This window comes from Pleurodeles waltl, chromosome 5 (genome assembly GCF_031143425.1).
Source record: "Pleurodeles waltl isolate 20211129_DDA chromosome 5, aPleWal1.hap1.20221129, whole genome shotgun sequence".
Classification (NCBI taxonomy): Eukaryota; Metazoa; Chordata; class Amphibia; order Caudata; family Salamandridae; genus Pleurodeles; species Pleurodeles waltl.
In genome coordinates, this window is record NC_090444.1 from 60644899 (window position 1) to 60659955 (window position 15057).

At 48.7% G+C, this 15057-nt stretch overlaps 1 protein-coding gene across 2 annotated transcripts in view; it reads right to left on the reverse strand.

The window, feature by feature from the left end:
* Positions 1-10867: 10867 nt before the first annotated feature.
* GCKR (glucokinase regulator) overlaps positions 10868-15057 on the reverse strand; it is a 660332-nt gene continuing 656142 nt past the window's right edge. Inside the window, exon 21 of one of the 2 annotated variants that reach the window (XM_069233566.1) lies at positions 10868-13005. In XM_069233566.1, coding sequence (XP_069089667.1) covers positions 12838-13005 — 168 coding nt within the window. In that variant the 3' untranslated portion in view covers positions 10868-12837. The remainder of the gene's footprint in view (positions 13006-15057) is intronic. The other variant, XM_069233565.1, reaches the window with a different exon arrangement.

Below are 15057 nucleotides of genomic sequence, written 5' to 3' on the forward strand. Positions count from 1 at the left end.
TACCTTTTGAACTGTCCGGCTTAGAAAACTCTCGTACCCCAAACAAACTTCAGAAAACTCTTGTGTGTAAAAGGCAAACTGTTATTTTCTTTTGGGAAGTGAAGGATACATCCAACTTTTATGTTTTTTTAGTGACACATTAGCATGACTGTAATGCTGTAAAGCATTGCTAAAAACATTTGCAAAGGTAAAAAAGGTCCCAAAGGCGAGACCTATTCACTTTGCCAGTGCTTGTTTAGATATCTCATTTGTTAAAGGGGGCACTTTTAATTTGGAGCCAGGGCTTATTTGTTTTCCTAGCCCAACCCTGGATGGGGTCCAAAAGGGACTTTGGTGCTTGGGTCACAGAGTTGGGCACCTCGGGCTGCTTATATCCTTACAAAAGGTAAGCAATATTGTTTAAAAATACCACATCCCTGAACACAGACAGAGCTGTGGTATACATTACATAATCATAAACATAAGTAAAACAGCTTATAAGGCTTACATTAAACGTTTTCCACAGTTATTGAAAACACACACAGATTTCTTCTGTTTTCCTATGGTGGTTGGTTATATAGAGCAACAAGTTCAATTTCCGTCTCTCCAGGTTGCTCTTACAGCCTCCAGTGCTGAGAAAGGAGCAGAGCTGTAAAGGAGGAGCTGGGGACCTTTGGGAAGGCAGGAAGAACAGTTTCCAGCAGAATCTTGTTGGACTGGGTCAGCACAGGGTACAGAGACCAGTGGAGGGCATCTTCTATTGCAGCTCCCTTCCTCCTATTTTCCAGGTCTAGCGGGGTAAAGAGCGGGGTGGAGAGCAGATGGTCACAGTCAGCCAGGAATTTCACACTGCAGTCCTCTTCTTTTCTTGGTGACGTTGTCAGTCAGCTTGAGCTCGAAAATAAAGGGCAGACTAGGTTAAGGGTACGACCACCAATGCATCCTGATGTGTCCATTGTATTGGTCACAGTGGGGGTAGGCAGGAATCGCCACCAGGTGAGGTGTAGGTCACTAAAGGGCCATCATACGTAGCTGTTTTCACAAGCTTGCCCCAGATTGACTGCTCCTACACTGTTGCTGGGAACGCCCCTGTCTCCAGATACAGAGGGGTATGGGGAGGAGATTGTGGCGACTGCTGAGGCTATACTCTGTGTGTACCATGCAGGGCTGGATGATCATGTAATCACTTTTAGGCAAGGACCATTCCCATGGTCCTGGGATGCATGTTAGTAAACAAAAAAGTAGAGGAACAGATTGCATTAAATTAAGAAAGTAGGGGGATGCTGTGCCCTGCAGGTCCTGTTCACCTTGACCACTGGTTGCAGCACTCCATAGGAACACAGATGTTTGCAGGCCATCTCCACCCTTACCATCCTGCTCCGCATTGTTGACCGCCCACTCCCACCCCGCGTTGTTGCTTGACCCCTCCCACCCTCATGTCCTGTGTTGTTTCCCCATTGTTGCTTGCTTCCTTCCATCTCGCATTGTTGCTGTGTTGTTGCTTTCCCTCTCACATTTCACATTGTTGCATGCCTCCTAACATTCTCCACTTCCGCATTATTGCGTGCTCCCTGCCATACTCCTGTCCTATTAAAAAGTGCTGTGACATGTCTGTGCTGGCCACGTCACTACCCTTTTTTCCCTAACTTACATTTGTTTTTGCCTTGAGCTGCAGCACCCTGCTTGCTCCCACCCATTCCCCCGCCCCGCGTTGTTGCTTGACCCTGTTGTTGCTTGCCCCCCAACCCTTTTGTACACCGTTGTTGCTTGATCCTCCCACCCTACCGTCCAGTGTTGTTGCTCGCCCCTCCCGCCTTACCGTTCTGAGAAAACAAAAACAATATTACATGACCAGTGCCATGCATGTCATAATGCTATTTTTTTCTTATTTTTTTTTCTTCAGTTGAGGTGCCCTGTGTTCATGTGCACGCTCCAAGCCAGCAGAATGGAGCCAGTAATCCTGACAAACAAACGACTTGCCACCCTTCGGGTGGTCAGCATGTAAAAGGGAGCGATGGTGGTCTCTGTAATAAAGAACGAAAATATTATGCTTTACAGCAGTGGTTCCCAACCTTTGACTTCTGTGGACCCCACATTTATCATTTCTGGAATCCAGGGACCCCCCCACTGAGTCATTACTGAAAGCTGGGGACCTAACCTATTAATATTATTTAATTTACTAAGCAGTCGCGGACCACCTGAGTAGGTTTCGCCAGACCACAGGTTGGGAAATACTGTTTTACAGATTTCACATTCCCTAGTCTGTTTGCTATTGTGAGCTTCTTCACTGATGTGTAAACACAGTGCTTACATGTGCCAGCTGTCAAACTCCCAGGATTTCTCATTGTGCTGCCTCATACCTCCTGCACCTCTGCCCATGGGAATCCCAGTATACACCGCCCATGTCACCTCTCGAGCTACTGAACTACACATCAAGGACCCTTGCTATCCCTTTACCAATGGCTTCACTGCTCCTTCTTTCATGACTCTTCAGGGCTACTTCTGCAGGACCTCACCCCACCCGAGCCTCCACCACTCGTACAGCCAGCCAGTCGTCCCCTCTTCTGGAACTTTCTGGCATCTCCCACCCATGGGACCCACAACACCAGCATTACCACCGTTCAGAATGTTGATCACCCTCATCCATGGATTCTTGGTCCTCTGCATCTGTAATCTCCTGAATGAACACACCTGTGGAGCACTTCTGCCTCCCCAACATTTGAACCGTAAACCTCCTCACCACGGATCTCTATCCCACTCATAGATTGTCCCAATACTTCCATCTATGGAGCTTCACTAAGGCCCTCATTCCAACCCTGGCGGTCAGTAATAAAGCGGCGGTAATACCACCAACAAGCCGGCGGTAATAAAAATGGAATTATGACCATGGCGGAAACTACCCACACAGACAAACACTTTAACATACTGACCGCCACGGTGGTAGCAACAAGCACCGCAGCGGTAACCGCCAACAGCCAGGCCGAAGACTGTACCGCCCACTGTATTACAAGAGGCCTATCTGCCACCTTTTCCGGGGCGGTACCAACGACATCAAAAGCACGGTGGAAACAGAACTCAGAAGTCAAAGGACTCAACTCTGGAGACTCAGGGAAGAACCACGCCGCCATGGAGCCCGAACTGCAGGTGTTCCCCATGCTGGTCTACCTCCTCCTAGGACACCAGGACTACGACAACCACGTTGAGTACTGCCGCCTAGCACACAGGGGAGGGGGAGGAAAAAGAGAGTGACACACATGCAACACCCCCACCCCCAAAAGCATACACACAAACAGATGCAACAACATTACACATCCACCCCTTACCCCACAGGAATAATGCAAGGACAAAAGGAAGTGACTGAAGTGAGTGTAATAAGATACAATACTAGAAATACGTCCTCAAAAATCAAAACAGTATTTACATATATACAAATGGAGGGACACTGCCCAGTCCATAATGTCTGTGGGCTACAGGGCAACATCACATAGGCCAAGGCCCCACCTTACTCCTGCATAAACATGGAGAGAACACTGCTGGGGCATCAGGTCGAAAATACACAGGCACCTCAGGGGGAGGGCGAATGGGGGGGCACCTCAGCCGGAAGATAGTACAACACCACTGTTCCTGGAGGGGGCAATATGCCCTGTGCGATGTCCTGGGGAGTACAAAGCCACAGTCTCTCAAGTGGGTGGTTTGCCCACTGCTTAGTCCTGGGGAGTGCAAAGCCACAGTCTCTCAAGTGGGTGATTTGCCCACTGCTTGGTCCTGGGGAGTGCAAAGCCACAGTCTCTCAAGTGGGTGGTTTGCCCACTGCTTGGACCTGGGGAGAGTAAGGCCACAGTCTCTCTAGTGGGTGGTTTGTCCACTGGTTCTGGAGGGGGCTTTTTGCCCTGTGATGCAGATACTGGGGAGTGCAAGGTCACAGTCACTCACCTGGGTGTCAGACCCACATGATTTGTAGTGGTCAGGATGCATTACAGTCCATGGAGGCAGGACTACACACTGCCCACGGGCGGCGACAGCTGCACAGTGGTGGCAGTGCCGGTGTTGATGTCTGTGCTGCCAGTGGTGCGGGGAGGCTCCAGCCCTTCCCCTGCAGCCTTGGACGGCTGCCCATTGGGGCTGCTGCTGCTGGCAGTGGTGCTGGTGGCGGTGCTGGTGGCGGTGCAGGTGGCGGTGCTGGTGTCTGTGCTGCCAGTGGTGGGGGAGGCTCCAGCCCTTCCCCTGCAGCCTCGGATGGCTGAAGCGCCATGGTTGGTGTTGGGGGCTCAGATTCAGTCCTAGCACCAGGCCTCCTGTCCTTCCTGCCTGCAGGGGCAAGCCCTTTGCTCTTGCCCTTGCTGTCTGGTGGTGCATCCTTGCCCTTGGCAGCTGGTGATGCCTCCTTGCCCTTCACCTTGGCAGCCGGTGGTGCCTTCTTGCTCTTGCCAGCTGGTGGTGCCTCCTTGCCCTTCCCCTTGTAAGCTGGTGGTGCCTCCTTGCCAGCTATACCCTTTTTCTGATGGGCGCTGACCTGCAGAAAAAATACATATAGAAAAAGGCCATCAGTCATACAGTCCTGCCTGTTACACTAATGACCCACCATATCCCTCCCATCCCCTCACGCACATACATTGCACACCATACATGCAGCACGCTGCCCAGGACCCCTCAACCACCCCCCTTACATGAGGCCCTCACATACAGCACTCCATGCATCCATGCCCCTTCCATCGTGTTCACAGTGTACTCACCTACTAGTCTGGAGGCCCATACAGCATTCGGTACTGGGGTAGGACCCCCTCCACCAGTCTCGCCAACTCCACAGCGGTGAAGGCAGGGGCCCTTTCCCCATTCACACGAGCCATGGTCGGTTTCAGACACAGGTCACAGCAGCACATGCAGTGTAGGTCCTCTCCTGTTGAAGGTCAGGTACCAAGTGAGTGAACAGATAGAAAATGGCGGTCATGTTCACGGTGGTGCGTACCGTGACCGCCGGCATACTTCACCATTGGCCACTGTAACCCATAGGGCCCAATGACAACCAATGAGGAGTTGCACGGCGATACTCTACCGCCTCCCGCAACGGCGCACAACATCAGCGGCATTACCTCATTTCCACATGTCCATCCACACAGGACAGGCAGGCGCCATTTCAGGGTGGGGGCAGGCCATGGCACTTAACTGCGTCACAGCACACATAGGCACCATTTGGGCCTATACAACAACAAACTGTTTCTGTCACAACATGCAATGCACTGTACATTTTGGAAATGTTGAATACTGACCAGATGCCCATCGTTTTGCCCCCTAGATTACAACTGCTGCAGATGAATAGGAGATGGAGACATCTGCCCGTGTACAGGCGCCTGGTGGACTTGGCAACAATGGAGGACAGGCACATTATCCTCACCTATAGACTTCACAGGGCCACAATCACGGAGCGGTGTGCCCAATTGGAGCCAGACATGATCTGTGCTATCCGTCACCCCACTGGGATCCCCCCCTCTTGTGCAAGTCCTATCTGTGCTCCATTTCTTGGCAACTGGCTCCTTCCAAGTGACAGTGGGTTTGGCAGCAGGAATGTCACAGCCAATGTTCTCAATAGTGCTGACCAGAGTGTTGTCTGCCCTGATGAAACACATGCACAGCTACATAGTTTTCCCCCAGGTGGAGGATTTGGCCACAGTGAAAGCTGGTTTCTGTGCAATGGGACATATCCCCAACATCACATGGGGCAATAGAAGGTACACATATTGCATTTGTTTCCCTCTCCCCCCCCAGAGAAATGGCCAGGTGTTCAGAAACCGTAAGAGCTTTCACTCGATGAATGCACAGATAGTGTGCCTGGCGGACCAGTACATCTCCCATCTCACTGCAAAGTATCCCGGGTCTGTGCATGATGCCTTTATACTGAGGCATAGCAGCATCCCATATGTGATGGCTCAACTCCAAAGGCACAGGGTGTGGCTAATAGGTGAGCCCATGGTCCCCACCCAGTATATGTTGGTGTATGGGGTTGGCCCTAAGGGTTAGTGTCTGGCTAACAGGTATCAGGTATCCCTCGGTATTTGCAGGTGACTCTGGTTACCCCAACCTCTCATGGCTACTGCCCCCTGTGAGGAATCCGAGGGCAAGGGCAGAGGAACGTTACAATGAGGAACATGGGCGAACAAGAAGAATTAAAGAGCAAACCTTCGGCCTCCTAAAGGCCAGGATTTGGTGCCTCCATCTAACAGGTGGTTCCCTGTGCTGCTCACCCAAGAAGGTGCGCCAGATCATTGTGGCATGTTGCCCAACCTTGTCTTACGTCGCCAGGTGCCTTTTTAGCAGGAGGATGAGGCTGGAGATGGGCGTGTGGCAGCAGTGGAGCCTGTGGACAGTGACGAAGAGGAGGCACAGGATGAGGATTTAGATAAGAGAACATCAATCATATGACAGTACTTCCAGTGCCACACAGGTAAGACACTCAACTTCACCTTCCATTGCAGTTTTGTATTGTAAATTTTCACTGGCAGGCTGATATTCCCACTACTATGGCCACCTACTGTACCCTTTAAAATGTCTATTTACAGATATCTGTGCCCCACTCTGGCTCCTGGTGTATTGACTGCAGCAAAATACAGGTCATACCTATGTATACATTACTGTACAGTTGAATTGCAATGTCTACAGATTGTTAAACGAATGCACTTGACAGACTCAATACTTGTATTTTTAACAGGGATGTTTATTTATGTGCTAATAAGTGGATGGGGTATTTCTATAGGCTAGGGGGGTGGTGGAGGACAGTCCAAGTTAGAGTCCAGTTTATTTCTATCACAGGTGCATTGTCCAAAGGGGCATAGGAAGTGGAGCAATGGCAGTTCAAGTTGGACAGGGTGACTGAGTGGGACACAAGGGTGACAATCAGGAGAGTCTTGTTTCCTGGTGGGGGTCTTGGCAATGTTCTCTGGCTTCTGCCTGGATCGCAAGGACCGTTTGCGGGGTGGTTCTCCTTCTGCAGGGGGTGGGGTGCTGGTGGCCTGTTGTTCCTGTGGCGGGGCCTCCAGTCCACTAGCGTCAGCGGAGGTGGAGGGCTGTTCATGTGGAGAGTCGGTTCCCTGGGCCTGTCCTCCCCCTGTCGCACAGCAGTCCTCCCAGCTTCCCTGTTTTCCTGTGCCTCTGTCCCCTGAACCGTGTGCCCACTGTCACTGACCCCAGGTCCCTGATCGTCCTAAGTTTGTGGTGTCCCCTTGGGTCCATGTAGTGGTGGACACACTGCTGATTGACGTGTCCTGGAGACAGAGGTATGGGCCCGCTGGGTGGATGCTGTGGTGCTGTTTCCTGAGGGGGGAGGCTCTGTGGTGGTATTGGACCGTGCCTGGGTAACCAACTGTCCGGAGGCCCCTGATGGGCCAGGTTGGTCATCCAGATCCAGGCGTGCAGAGCTGCTGTCATCATTTTGGGCCTCTTCTGTGGGGGGACTGGATGTTGCTGGCACCTCCTCTCCGGTGACGTTGTGTGGGGGACCTGTGGGGATTTAATTGCAGTGTTTTTGTTTCTGCGTTTGCCATCTTGTGCATGGGTGTGTTGCCCTGTAAGGTTGTGATTGCCCTGGCAGCTTAGGCTTGTGTGAGTGGTGATTTTGTGGGCTAGGTGATTGTCTCGAGTGTGCATGCTTTGGTGATGGGTGTCCATGCAGGTCTGTGATGGGTGACAATGCATTGGTGTTGCACGCAGGGCTTGGTAGTGAGAGGGGTGGGTTGTGATGGTGGGGTGTATGTGAGGTGGTGGAGTAATGGGAGTGAAGGTAGGGGTGGGGGTATGTGATGGCATGAAGGTAGAGGGGTGATAGTAATAGAGATTTGACTTACCAGAGTCCCGTCCTCCTGCCACTCCTGCCAGGCGCTCAGGATGCAGTATTGCCAAGACTTGCTCCTCCCATGTTGTTAGTTGTGGGGGTCCACCACCAGTCCTCTGTACAGCTATCTGGTGTCTTGCACCCATGGAACGCACCTTACCCCGTAGGTCGTTCCACCTCTTCCCGATGTCATCCCTTGTTCTGGGGTGCTGTCCAACGGCAGTGACCTTGTCCACGATTCTCTGCCATAGCTCCATCTTCCTAGCAGTGGATGTCTGCTACACCTGTGATCCGAATAGCTGTGGCTCTACTCGGATGATTTCCTCTACCATGACCCTTAGCTCCTCCTCTGAGAACCTGGGGTGTCTTTGTGGTGCCATGGGTGTAGTGTGAGTGGTGTGTGTGAGGGTGTGTGGGGTGATGTGTTGGGGTGTGTGCTGTGAGGTGCGTGGATGGTGTATAGGTGATGGTGTTCTGTGGCTCTGGTTATGTGGGTGCTCTTGCTGTATCTCTCTAGTGGCAATTGTTTTGAGTTGTAAAGGATTTGGGGTAATGTTTGTGTGTGTTTTATAGTGGTGTGGGTGTGGTGTGTGTATATGTGTCAGATGTGTGTAGTTTGAATTGTTCAATGTGGTGTTGTCTTGTTTGAGTGTGTGTATTTTGAGCGTGGCGGTATGTACCGCCAATGGTTTACCGCGGTTGAATGTCCGCCGCGGTGAGTCGTGGGTCTTAATGCTGTGGGCGTAGTTCCGTTGCGTGGGTTTTGTGTGGGTTTTGCTACTGCCATTTTATCACTGACCTTTGGACTGGCAGTCTTATGTGTGTGTCTGTATAGTGACGGATTGCTATGTGTGTGTCATAATATGGGTAGCGGTAAACCGCTGCAGCGGCGGTGTTGTTGGCAGTCAGCATGGCGGTAAGCGGGACTTACCGCCAATGTCATAATGAGGGCCTAAGTGTGAGCCAATTGCCAGGACTCCTCAGGGTCTGAGAACTGTATCATATCACATTTGTCATTTAACGCAGGTCTTAGAATCATCTCTCTTGTTTTTATCTTTGGCCAAGGTTTATCTTTAAAATGGCTGTGGTCACATGGCATAACGCCTGCCCTTTCGGTTGGCATTGTCCTCTTCTTTGTCATCTAGGACAGTGCTACCCTTTCTTTTGGGACGGCATCATTCCGCTCTTGTTGTTCTAACTTTCAGCTGTGCTACTGTATAACAGGGCTAAAAGCCATGTTCTCGTAGGCGAGATCTACTGGCTTTGCAAATGTTTGTTCTGAATACTATTAATGGTGTGCATCACTGGGAAGCTCTTTACAAGTTACTGATACTTGCTTTCAAAGCTCAACATAGCCAAACCCTAGACTATATTTCTGCCTCATTGACCAGATAAACCTCACCCATTGCCCACGGTCTGCTAATACATTTTAAGGCATTGCCTAAAGCTCTGTGTATTCATTAACATTTCATCAATCTTACTTTTTGGCCCCCTGCGCTGGAATATGCTGCCTCCAACCATGAGGGACCTCAATCCAGGACATTAACGTGCCCCTAAAGATTCATTTCCTGACATCAACCGTCAGAACCAGCCCCTCAATCCAGTCCTTGACGTGTCCCCAAAGAATCATCTCCTGACGTCAACCATCAGGACCAGCCCCTCAATCCAGGCTTTGAAATGTCACTAAAGATTCATCTCCTGACGTCAACCATCAGGGCCAGCCCCTCAATTGAGGCCTTGAAGTGTCCCTAAAGATTAATCTCCTGACGTTAATCATCAGGGCCAGCCCCTCAATCCAGGCCTTCAAGTGTCCCTAAAGAGTCATCTACTGACGTCAACTATCAGGAACAGCCCCTCAATCTAGGCCTTGAAGTGTCCCTAAAGAATCATCTACTGATGTCATCCATCAGGGCCAGCCCCTCAATCCAGGCTTTGACGTGTCCCTAAAGAATAATCTCCTGACGTCAACCATCAGGGCAAGCCCCACAATCCAAGCCTTGAAGTGTCCCTAAAGATTCATCTCCTGACGTCAACCAGCAGGGCCAGCCCCTCCTTTTAGCAGTGATTTCTTGTCTATATATTTTTGTAAAACATTTCTGTTTGAAATGTTGCTGCCACCACATAAGTTTTAGTTGGCGCGAGCATGTGGGCTATCCATAAGACCTGGGGTTGGATTTCATCTGCCCAAGGAGGAGCTCAGTTAATGTGCAGCATGCAAGGGCATAGCATGGTCAGTAGAATGGGGGAGGGCGGGAGGGTATGAGCTTGAGATTTTCCAATAAGAATACTGTCATAAAATGTTAAAATACATTATACAACAAGCAGGGAATATGGGAGGGTCTTAAGGTGTAGCAAAAAGCGGGAGGAATGCCGATTGGGAGGGGTAATAAGTGAGAGAAAAAGCAATATTTAGTAAAATAACCAACATTTTGAAGACTTTCAAAAGAGATAGAGGGAGAAAGTGTGTGCACGTTTTTTTCTGTGTGTATGTAAAAATTCCTGGTGAAATCTGACAAACGCCTCACCATGCCTGGTTGAACCTGTACCCAACTATTGACCTGAAAATGTATTCCTTAGGGGAGTGAACCCCCCACCCACCCGAAGCTACACCCCTGGCAGCATGAAGAAATCACTCATGTTGGAAATAAACCCTCCTGGCATGCCAGCTGATGATTTCAAGATTGATGCCCATATTTCTCTGTCTTTAAGCTGGGGGGGGGGAGGCACTCACATTCATTTCTAGATGGAAAGCAGACAATTAGGGACTTTGAGAGTGGATCCTGGTTTTCACCAAGACTCAGTCTTCAGGGGGATACATGAATGTCCCGCCCTGCTCATACAGGCAGATGCATTATCCACATTGCCCCTGTGGTGGAAGATACCATGGGCAAGCAGGTCATTTGAAGTAATTGGAGTACAAAGGCTATATCATTATCAGTTTCTCTCAAGATGTAGGTGAGGCCGTGACTGTGTAGAACTCAAGTGCATCATCTCCCACACTTACTCCAGTAGGCCACTAGACAGAACCCTTTGTCTTTATGAATCATCTTTCAATGCTCAACCAAATTTAACAAAAAGGCAATTTTATTGAAAGGCATCACTTCAAAGTTGAAGAGGTTGCATCTAGCACCGACTGAGGTGAATCACATACAAGGGTTGAGTATGCACAAGCAATTGTAGAGCATCCCTGCTAGGAAGGTGTTACTTCCTTAATCGTGGAACAGAATGGTTTCGGCTCCTTTGACGTCTTTCAGTCCCAGCCAGTTTTCTGCGAGATGTGAAGTGGCGACTAAAACATCCTTTTTCACCACTGGACCAATAGTCTTAGATAATGGTTACAAAAAACGAAAACTGTTATTTGGAAACCATAATTCATCATTAAATCAATGACAAAAGATCTTCCCAAAATATGCTAACCGTTCACAGACAGTACATTATGCCCATGAGAAAAGTGTTCATTCCATTGTAGGTGATAATTGCCCAGTGTTTGGCATCCGCGTACTGAGGCACCAGGAGAACCCATTTTATCTTTCTATATACAGAACGTGGTGGCTGCTGGTGATGCGCTCTCTGACCTTGCATCCACCACTTGGAATGGTGCTAAGCCGCATGGACAACACAGATGCCAATGGTTGTTTGTAACTGTAATCCTTTAGGAGTACATTATAATGTTTGACTATCTAAAAGGGCGAGACCTCTGGTTGTATCTGGGTGATTGGTGCTAACGGTCTTGGTAGACATAGAAGACTGTGTCCCTGCTCCTCCTCAGCATCTGGTGGAAAGAGACAAAGGTGTGGAGAAGAACAACAGCTAGATGTCCCATCCAAGACATGACGGGCATGGCGCATGAATGGTTAACTTGGCTCTTTTAACGACTATATGAGGTTTCCTGACTAGTGCGAGCTGGTATGGATATTTGGATCATCTGAAGCTTCTGTAACAGCTCCTGCTGAAGATCCCTTAGGGTTGACTTGAAACCTGGATTCTAAACCCAGATTATCTGGGGCTGGTGCAACTGGGCTGTAGCTGCCTTGAGCTTCCATCCCACTTGACTCTTTTTGTTCCTCTCTTTCACATTCTGATGGGTAGGGGAGTTATCAACTCTTCTAAAAGCCTGACATCCTCATCCACTGTGACAGAATTGAGATTTCCCGCACAGCTTCCAGTTCATTTCCATCTCAGCACTGAGTCTGCCAGAGGCTCCCAAGCCTATTCATTTGTCATGTTCTCCCTGTTCCTGATGGGGCACTCCTAAAATTCTTGCTGTAGCTCTCTGGTCCATGCATGTCCCACTGCTCACCCTGCTGCAATGCAGGTGATGTTCTCACGCTTGTCCCTGTTCTGTGTTCTTCCACTACCTGTAAAATAGATACAATGGGATTGTAGCAGCCACATGTGATGTGAATTTGGGCTTCGCCTATACACTCTTTAAAAAGTAGCTTCTCTGAGCGAGGTATTGTCCTCTTCCTGCTATCGTGCAACCCTTATCCTCACAGTAGCTCTCTGCTATTGCCTGATGTCCTCGACCTCGCGGCTATGATATGCTAGGGCAGCAGGTCTCAATTTCACAACAGAGTTTCTAGACCAGGTTATTTCTCTTTAGCCTATGTGGTTGGGCAGAGTTCACCAAGGAGATCTCAGGCTGTTATGTAAAGGTTTCTACCTGTTTTTCATCTGCAGCTTGGGGAATGTAGCTGAACTTTTGGCACGGCATCTAATTCAAGGTAAGAAGTTCCCTCTAGACACTCAACCCATCTGCAGTTAAACAAATGCTTCACATCAAAACCACAGATAGGCTGTAAACCAAGACTGAATCAGCTGTAGGAAATAATCCAAATGAAGGCTTTGTGTTTGTTCTAAGCAATCCAAAAATGCACCATAAAATATAAAATAAAACTAAAAAAATACATATATTCACAGTCAAGTCCAACCATGGAGGTAAAATTTCATGTGAGCCTCAAGCTCAGTGAGAAGCTGGAAGACGGTCTGGCGTTCCTGGTCTTATATTTGGGCACACGCATGTGTTCAAAGCCATCCTATGTGTCTGTGCTACGCATCTCAATGTTTATCACACTCCTCTTCCGACCAATAGCATTGAGCGATGCTTCTACTGCTGCGCGGATTGTAGGGTAGGTTTCAAGCCGCGCTCTGGCCTCATGGACAGCGCAATTGCGCAGCAGGCTCACAATGGCTGTAGACACCACCTGTGTGGGTGAGAAGAGGAGACAGTGTCAAAGAAGATGTCACTTTACGCCACTCTCCATCAAGGTGGGGAAATACAGGAATCATGAAACAGGAAGAAACCCAAGGATCATCTTATTCAATAGTCCTGAGCACAATAAAACAACTTGGAAATCCAGAAACACAAACTTCAGAAGATTCAAGGCAGGACAAACTCGAAAAACCTATTTGACAATTTTAAATTTGGAATTCCCGGTGTCCCGCTACCTGCAGAGCTGAGTCTTTCTTCCATTTCCCTTGCAGGTTTCTTGAGTTACCCCTTCGTGATCAGGGCTAAATGCTAGTGAAAGAAGAGTGTTGAATGACGTGTCAACAAGGCTATGATGACTATTAGTATTTTCTTGACTATGTTGGCTGTTTTGTTGGAAGGGAAGGAGGAACTCATTCTGAGTCTGGCTGTGGGGAAGTTCTGCTACCTGGGCGGTGCTGTTTGGTGTTTCTTTTATGGGAAGCGAGTGCAGTGTGTCTTCTCCATTCTGTGCTGCAAATGGTTACATTGGCTAGCAGGCCAGTGGCATTGCACAATGGTTTGCATGGACTCACATTGTTGTTATGTCGCACAGTTTACGTGTTCTGCTGTAATTGAGTTAACATGACTCTCCGGTTGCTCTGGGTCAACGGTACATACTTAATGTGGATCTTGTGTTTAAATCTGCAAGCTTGTAGTCCTGTAACATAGGCCAGACTGCGAGCACCAGTATGGAAAGAATGAAACCAGGATTGGAAGAGTAATCTAGGCATGGGTGACACCCACAGCCAATACTGGCTTCTAACCAGCACTGCGCTGCACACTAGGCAGACCCAAAGCCTTACCTCTAATGCAGTGGAAAACTACCAATCCCAGAATGCAAGGGGTATGTCTATAAAAGCAAGGGGCAATTGGTGGAATATCGTAATCATGCAGACATTTGGAAATACTTGGGGTGGGAGCAGCACCACTATCCAGTTACTTTACTGGGTAATGTTTAAAACCATTTTTACTCTTTTGACTGAGACAAATGTCACCTCTGTTCAAGTGTGTGCCTTTCAAGCCCGGTCTTTTCATTTTTCATACTTTCTTGCATTTGTTCACAAAAAACTCACAGATGCCAAATGCCAATGATGGTTTCTAAAGTAGGTTTAAACAATTTGCTTTCAAATCTAACTTTTCAGTGCAGTCAGAAACAAACTTCTATAAATGACATTAGCCCAGTCGTCCAGGCCAGGGACAATTCTGATATGGATGGAGGAAGGTACCTCTTACCGGGCTCCCAGCAGAGCATGCACCATCTTTGCTAGGGTGATGAACTCAAATATGGTCCTAACTGGCTGAATAAATTAAGTGATGGGTCGAATCAGCGAAGTTACTCTTCCCAGGGTGGTTTGTGGGACACATAGTCTATATTATGTGAATAAGCGTCACAATATAAAACACTCTAATCTATAACTATCATCAGCCTTTGGTAATGGCCGGTCTCCAGCTTTTCCCCACCTCATGTGGAGGTTCTAGAGAGACAACTCTGAATGTATTGTGCGTACTAATGTTCCTTACAGAATATTTGTGCGGTGGGTAAAACACATTTTTCCTTTATAAAAAAAAAAAAGTGGCCAGTCTTAGGGCCTAATTTAGAGTTTGACGGACGGGTAACTCCGGAACAAATGTGACGGATATCCCATCCGCAGTATTACAATCTACATAGGCTATAATGGGATCATAATACGGCGGACGGGATATTCCTCCTGTTTGTGATGGAGTAAACCCCTCCGCCAAACGCTAAATCAGGCCCTTAGAGATTTATTTTGTGAAGGTGATATCGTTTATACCTATGCCTCATACGTATCCCAGTTCTCATAGGATTCCACCCAAAACCCATCAGTATTTAACAAGACGGATGGCGAGCTGGATCGCGGATGTGGACATTAGGCGCACAGCCAGCTGGTACTGATACGGACCCGAAGAGAGGCTGAGGGACAGAAGAGAGAAGAGCAGAGGGCACAGAATGGCAGAGAGCTGAAGAAACACACATGTAGGTTCA